Source organism: Vipera berus (assembly GCF_964194415.1).
Source record: "Vipera berus genome assembly, chromosome: 6".
In the NCBI taxonomy this organism is placed as follows: domain Eukaryota; kingdom Metazoa; phylum Chordata; class Lepidosauria; order Squamata; family Viperidae; genus Vipera; species Vipera berus.
The window spans coordinates 69,960,809-69,968,642 of NC_138208.1; the positions used below are offsets into that span (position 1 = coordinate 69,960,809).

General features: G+C 34.7%; 1 protein-coding gene across 1 annotated transcript in view; it reads left to right on the forward strand.

Annotated features, from left to right (window-relative positions):
* Positions 1 to 3,664, forward strand: part of LOC308669777 (tyrosine 3-monooxygenase-like) — a gene marked incomplete at both ends in the record, with an annotated part of 32,931 nt that extends 29,267 nt beyond the window's left edge. Inside the window, 2 exons of the mRNA XM_081330652.1 lie at positions 2,450 to 2,583; positions 3,505 to 3,664. Coding sequence (XP_081186778.1) covers positions 2,450 to 2,583; positions 3,505 to 3,664 — 294 coding nt within the window. The remainder of the gene's footprint in view (positions 1 to 2,449; positions 2,584 to 3,504) is intronic.
* Between the last annotated feature and the right edge of the window lie 4,170 nt (positions 3,665 to 7,834).

Consider the following 7,834-nt stretch of genomic DNA (forward strand, 5'->3'; position numbering starts at 1 on the left):
TCCTCTTCTCCCGAGGAGGGGGCTTCAAATCCACCCAAACAGCTGATCGGCGCTGTTTCGGGTGAAAACAACTCAGCTGAGCAGCGGGCAGCCCGAAACGGCTGTCTCCGGCGCCGCGCCGCCACCGGAAGTCCCAAAAAAAAAACAAAAAAAAACTTTCTTTTTTGGAAAACAGCAAAAAAAAAGACTAGAATGTGGATGTTGGAAAGTTAATGGCTTAGATACACTTGAAACCATATTTCCTGTGGGTGTTTAAAATTTTTATAAAAGAATATATGAAGGCTTTCAAATTAACTGTAAGAAATACTCCTGAAAGAAAGGTTTGCTGACTGGAAAATAAACAGATGATAAGAGGGAATTTTGAAGATTGACCAGAGGGAATTTGAGAGAATTACGTATAATTAAAGGAGAAAAGATCCAAGGGAGCAATACTATTTGAGTACAGAAGAAATTAAGGCTGTTATGGAACTCAGAAATTATGTAAGATTATTTAATACTAAAACAAAGGATATAGAAGAAGCATAGATTTTATTGGATAATACAGAGAACGAGACTGATTTGAATGTAATTTTTAAAAATATGTGAGATTACAAAAGTGACATGGAAAAAAGACACTGGGTCTGAAAATGGATTTAAAAATGTCAGAATATGACATGGAAAAAGATGGCACAATGGATTTACAAACAAAACCAGCTGATACTAAGTAAAGGAAACATACGAATAGTAATTCGGAACAATTATTTGGAAAGCTTTTTTATTTTGGCTTTACAAAAGGGATGTGCTAAACTCCTGAAGCTATTCCTGAAAGGAAACAAAGAGCAAATGCTAAGAAATCAGCCTGTGGGATGTTATTTGATGGGATTAAAAATCAAATTTTTAAAAAGTAAATAGAGGGATTATAAAATATACTTATTTGACCAAGATCAAATAATATATACCAGTTTCTGATAGCTATAAATGGATTTTCTTTTTTTTTACTAAGACTGAACAATGAAATTTTAAAGATCTGTTTATAAGTGGGGAGAGATTTGTTTTATTTCTTAAAGAAAGTGATAGGTTAGATTATATAATGGATTTATTTGATTAAAGTTAATGTGTTTGTGTGTATGTGTGTGTTACTAATTCTAGTAGCTTTTACTAAATTTTTGTTGATTAGTACCAAATGCTACATTTTTACAGTTTGATTATTGATAAGGGATGAGATATGGGAATAAGAGTTTTAAAAAATATTAGAGAAGGTGTTACGTTTTATACTTGACTGGAGAGAGTGGAAATCTTTTATATAGCTCTTTTTCTTGTTTTTTAAATTTTCTTTTTTTAAAATCTCTTTGCACTTCTCTTTTTCTTTGCTTTGCTTTCTATATTTTTTTCTTAGTTTGAATTAGTCTTTTATCTTTGTACTTATAAACTTTCATAATTATTTTTTAAAAAGACTACAGTAACAACAATGCTCCAGGTACCAAAGAGACTGGTCAATATACTTTGCTGGAAATGTCCTTTGAAATATCTGGGCATGAGCATAGCACCCCTTTATTATTAATTAAAGCAGCCACATCCTTTTTGCATGCAAGACTAAAATGTATTTCTTTTATGAGTCACGTTAGTTGATTGGGGAGAGATATTATTTGATTCCGTATCATGATGCTTAGTGTAATAGAGACAGTTTGGTGTAGTTGTTAAGGCATCATGGTAGAAACCCAGAAATGGTGAGGTTCTAGTCTCTCTTTAAGCATGCAGCCAGCTCGGTGACCTTGGGCTAGTCACTCTCTTTCAGTTCTTGGAAAGCAGCAATAGCAAACCAATGAAATCTTGCCAAGAAAGGGACTTGTCCAGGCATTTGCCAGGAATCAAAACTAACTAGAAGGGAAAGAAAGAAAGAAAGAAAGAAAGAAAGAAAGAAAGAAAGAAAGAAAGAAAGAAAGAAAGAAAGAAGGGAGGGAGGGAGGGAGGGAGGGAGGGAGGGAGGGAGGGAGGGAGGGAGGGAGGGAGGGAGGAAGGAAGGAAGGAAGGAAGGAAGGAAGGAAGGAAGGAAGGAAAAATGTAACAGGATGTCCCAATTCACAGTTTAAGTAGTTCCATGTAGAGTTTAAAAATTAAAATCGAATACTTTACAGTTTAGATGAGAAATAGGTTTTGCTTAAGCTTGCTCCTTCTCACCTGTCTTTAAAAATGTACAAAGCTGGACATTAGCAATGTGCAAATCAAATAAATCTGAACTCTGAAAAAGCTGAATTAAATGTTGGTTTGCACAGAAAACTGTTTCTATGATGTGGGAAAGCAAAATTTAAAACAACTTTTCTTGAAGCTCCATGGATTTCATGGAAATTTCACTCTACCACCCTATCCATCCATTCACTTCAGATCCTTGGTTCCTCTCAATTATCTATTGTGTTGTCAACAGAGTTGACTTCAATCTAAAATGAATTCTTCTGATCTTCTTCACTAAAAGTATGCTTTATCAGAAAAGCCAGAATATAAACCCTTTGATCCAGATGTGATGGTGGTCCAACCTTATCATGACCAGACCTTTCAATCCATTTACTTTGTAGCAGACTGTTTTGAAGATGCAAAGTCTCAGCTACAGTAAGTATAAAGATGGTAGATTCATATCACCAGATTAGGTTGATCTGAATTTATAGCATGAGTGCAAAACCTGCAATCTCTAGATGTCCATGATCAAATATATTCTGTAGAATCCTTGTGAAACTGATCCTGAGTTATGATTTTCAATTTGGGGGAAGGAAAACTATTAGATATATGGGAATAATCATTAACTATATTTGGCAATTTAATGAAATGTTAATTAAATTTAAACTTTGTTTGAAGCAAAGTAATCCCATCCATTATTATTTTTTTTGGTCATGAACTTGATGTGACTTTCAAGGTGAATGGAACCCACAACTTTAAAAAGTTGTGTAATCTTGGTTTAGAACTTCTTTCATTAATATGTAGCAGGGACTCCTGGTCTTTTTAGACAGTTGGCATTAGTATCTTTGGAATGTATAAACATACTGAGGATGCAATTATAAATTATTTGCTGGTGAGAGCCATTCAGAGAATGATTCCCATGATGGACATAACTAGTTACAGAGCACGTATGTCAATTGTTCTAGCCACTCACTTCCTTAGAACATTCTATGCTATCTATGTTTACGTGTTCCTTTTCTGGGCAATTAGACATACTGGGGTGCAGATATTCATCTATTTTATTTTCCAAAAAAGGGGTCCCAGATGTCTTCTTGGAAATAAAGGTTACTAGGACCTTCACATTTTTTTAACATTTGAAGGTTCTTATTAAAAACCCTAATGATATATGTCTAGGTCGATCAAAGGCAGGGGAAGAACCATGAGATTCCACTCATATTTCAGATAGTACACCCATCTTAAAAAAATAATAATCTTGCTTTAGTGCTAGAGGTAATGGTACGTTATGTTGTCATGCAACTGGAAAAGACCATTCTTTTCTTCAGACCAGAAATACATCTTTTGTTCCTTGCTCCATAGGAAATATGCTCTTACAATCAAGAAGCCTTTTCCTCTTCACTACAACCCCGTTACCGGCAGTGTGGAAGTTCTTGATTCACCACAGAAACTATCAGAAATTGCCACTCGCTTGAAAGAGGAACTGATAACTCTCTGCCATGTTTTGGAAAAGTTTTTGTAAAATAATGGTCCTAATTTATAGTAGGAATAAGACAACCATTAGAATAGTGAGGATCTTTCCTTATTTAAGTAAATTGTCTGCAATACTGGAAAAAATGAGTAGGCAATCAGTCCATTTAAATGTAGAAAGTCAATGAAAGGTTTTGCCAAACAAGAGGAACAAGAAGCCTTGTGAATTGCAAATCAGATATTTTTGGGGGAAATGCTCAATGACAATTTGTTTCATTCTTGTATTACATTTTGCTGGAAAACAAGTTTTATTCTTGCATTACCTTTTATTGGAAAATAAGTTTGCTGCTTGTAAACAAGTCATTTGTATTTCTTTATTGTCTTGTTTTTTTGATGTAGCCCTGCCTGACTAGATCAAAGGCCCTCAATCACTGATAGTTAAAATTCTGTGGAAAGTCCACAAGTCAATGTTCTTCAGGAATTGTGATTGGGAAGAATACATTTTAGGATTTATATCTTGTTTTTTTTTAAATCAGTGTTATCAATATCATCATTCTTTGCACCCTGCCTAGTAATAGGATTCTCTGGATGATTTTAGGTGACAAAACTTTAAAATAAAAGAGTCCTGACAAAACAAGGAGGATACTGTATATCACTGTAAACATAAATATTTTATATAAAGTGCCACAGTAAAATGGGAAAGCACAAATCGTGTACTTTAAATAATCATGTTTATTAAAATTTGCACAATCTCCCACAATTGCACAATCTCCCATATTCTGGGAGAAGAGTTCTTCATGCAATGAATATAAAGAAGGTCCCATTGGCCCTTTCTGGGAAGTTAGTTAGATGCCACCATGAAAGAGGCTTTCTGCACATGGGAGTTCATGACTAAATAGTGATAGGCAAATCTGTCCTTCATGAATTTATCTGATTCATCTACAACTGGCTCAGTTATTATATTCCATTAATAGTGGATAATTAAAGTAGCTCTGATTATCTTTTCTCTTTTCTGGAATAGTGTCTTCTTTTATTTCTTTTTAAGACTTTAAAATGTCTAGCAGCAGACCAAATTCATTGTACCTACTTGTTTATCCATTCTTTTGTTGAGATTATTTGTCTAATCAGTTGATCTCTAGACTATGATGATTTGTCTTGCCAGTTTGTCTAGTAACACTGCATGGTTATTTATTTCGTATTTTGAAATCCACAAAAGAGTTTTTGGGCACCACCTTGGTTTATATCTATTCCATATTCTCAATATGGCCCATTGAATAATATGATTTTTAAAATCAACTTTAATTTAAAGTTTATATTATAAAGTAAAATCAAAAATGTTTATTAACTGGATTAAATATATAATTATTTTGTATGCCTGTATTTTTTTCCTGATCATGATTTTTTTTTAAAAAAAGAAGAACATTTGGTAGAATAATGATGTCAAAGTGCAGAAACACTGTAGTGTGCATAGAAGACTTTGTTACTCAGAATATATGAATTGAAACCGAAACCAAACCAAAGGCTGGATTAGCACTATATTCAAAGTTGAAAACTTAACAAGGCTTTACAGTATTTTGACCTAGGATGTGTGGTTTGTGAACCATGCTTTATTACATGTGTATTATATGAGTTACAAGTGTATTATATGTGTACAAACCATAGCTTAATGTGTTGTAAGATTACAAGTAATGGTATTACTCTGACCACAATATTTTAAATGGCACCTATAGTGGTGGCCGCATCTGCAAACAACCTTAATTAAGGCAGGCTGCAACTGTATAATATTTTAGTATTGCAATAATAATTTTTCTTTGTCCACTAGATGACAGCATTACATTGATATTTTCCATCACCTCAATTTCACCTTGGCATTCTTTTTCTTTCTGTGTCAATTCCCAATAACAAACTATAAAACTGTTGTGCAAATAATAGGAATATAGAAAGAAAGGAAACAGACAAAAAACCCCACTTGAATGATTGTGAGGTCAGCCCCATTATGACCTTGCTTTCTTTAGTTTCCATATTTGAAACTTCAGTAGTCATAAGATACATGATTCTCATCATAGAAAGATGTTTGTGCTCTCTGATCAACTTGGTGGCTCCATTCTGCAGGGTTTTTTTTCAGCTGTATTCTAAATTTTAAAAGCATAGCAACCAGAATTGTAATATCTCAGATCCTGAGATTGTATGAACAAATGTTGGCATTTTTATTTCTAGCTCTCTTCCTAAAGATGTACAGCATAGAATTCGACTTTTTTACAGCAGCCCAGTACTGAACTGACGTCTTTATTGTCTGATTCATTATGTCCTCAAGGATTTGTTTTTATTGGTTAGTTGCAGAGAGCTCAATGCATATGTGAAGTTAAGAGTTTTTGCCTTAATGTATATTAGTTAAGCTGAATGTACTGTTTGAGTGATATTTAAGAGACACTTCATATTTGGTATGGTTTTTACCACCCTGCATAATATCACCTTTTTTTTACTAGACTGCATAGTATCACCTGCAAACGTGACCAGCTCTTGCTTACTTTTAAGTCAAGTTCGATGACATCACCCTAACATAGAACTTTGCTTTCTGATTTTTTAAAATTTTTAAAAAGCAGATTTTAAAAACCATAATAATTTGCTACTTATTGCAATATTCAACTGTGGAGTATGTTTGTATCCCAATGTGCTTAGCACAGGAAGTGAAATTGAACTGAATTATTCAACCTGAGCCCATTTGATATACTGTAATGGTTAAGGCATCAGACTAGAAACTGGGAGACCAGGAGTTCTAGTCCTGCTGAGGCACAAAGCCAGCTGGGTGACCTTGGGCCAGTCCAGGGATAGGCAACCTTGGCTCTTTTATGACTGGGTGGACTTAAACTCCCAGAATTCATGAGCCAACCATGCTGGCTCAGGAATTCTGGGGGAGTTGAAGTCCACCAGTCATACAAGAGCCAAGGTTGCTTACCCCTGGGCCAGTCAATCCCTCTCAGCCGCAAGTAACAGGCAATGACAAACTCCAAAAAAAAAAAAAACCTTAGCAAGAAAACTTTACAGATTTGTCCAGGCAGTTTCCAGGAGTCAACACTAACTCGAAGGCAGCATAAATCAACTAAATATTGTTGGTTCCACAATTAGTGCTGTGGAACTTCCTCATATGGGAGGTTTCCATGCTAATAAAATAAATTGAAATGACAAAGCAACAACAGGGAAAATGTCAAAACATGGTAAAGATATTACTTAGTGTTTTGTCGGTTCCACAGCAGACACACCTTCATATCACCAAAAAAGGAAATGGATACATTTAGAGCATTTATTTATTTATTTGTTTGCTTGCTTGCTTGCTTGATGGGAGGATAAGAAAGAAAAGAAGCAGACTAGAGGGAAAGGAACTCATGCAACTGAATACAGTTTAAAATCAGCATAAAATGGATGGCATACCCTTCTGACAATAAGTTCTGGTGACACAGTTGAAAATTCTGGTAGATGAGGAATCCCAACATCTGACACTCTTTTGGTAAATATGCTTGAAAATCTCACAAATCAACATGTCACCTGTAATGTATTGGGATTTACTTGAACTGTTTTCACGTGTCTTTTGAATGCCGCTTAAGGTTGCTCAATTGGTGTATCTGTGTAACGGTCACTGACTTGCCAGACTTGCTGTCTCCAAGAAGATCATTGGAGGATTTGGGGCAGGAATTGGTTCCTTTAAACCTATTGGCCGTAGCCTAGTGGCCAACCATATAAGTAGCTGGGCAGAAGCCTCTGTTTCAGTTCTGTTCCTGTTTGCCTCAATAAAGCAATGTTGCTGTTTGCAACCTCTCATCTCGCTTACTGCCTCCGAAGAACTCACTACACAACATCACCTATGTTTTCATTGTAGGTATTTCTATGATATTTTAATTATCTTAATGATCTTTGAATAACTGAACCAAAACAATTAAGTATATTCTTTAAAACACACAAATTATATACTTAAAGTAATCTGAATATGCCTTTCTTGCCAACTTTATATCTCCCTGATATGATGGATTATAACTTTTGAATTCTCCAACAATTAAATATCTCAAGGCACAAAACTGGGACTGCTGTACACAATGAGTTTCATTAAATATAACAATACATACATCTGAGTAGACATGGACAGTATTGTAGAGTGAACTACTAATGCAAAACTATATGAGCATTTTTTTTACACCTGTGAGTAATTTTCACTGCAAATGAACTGTTT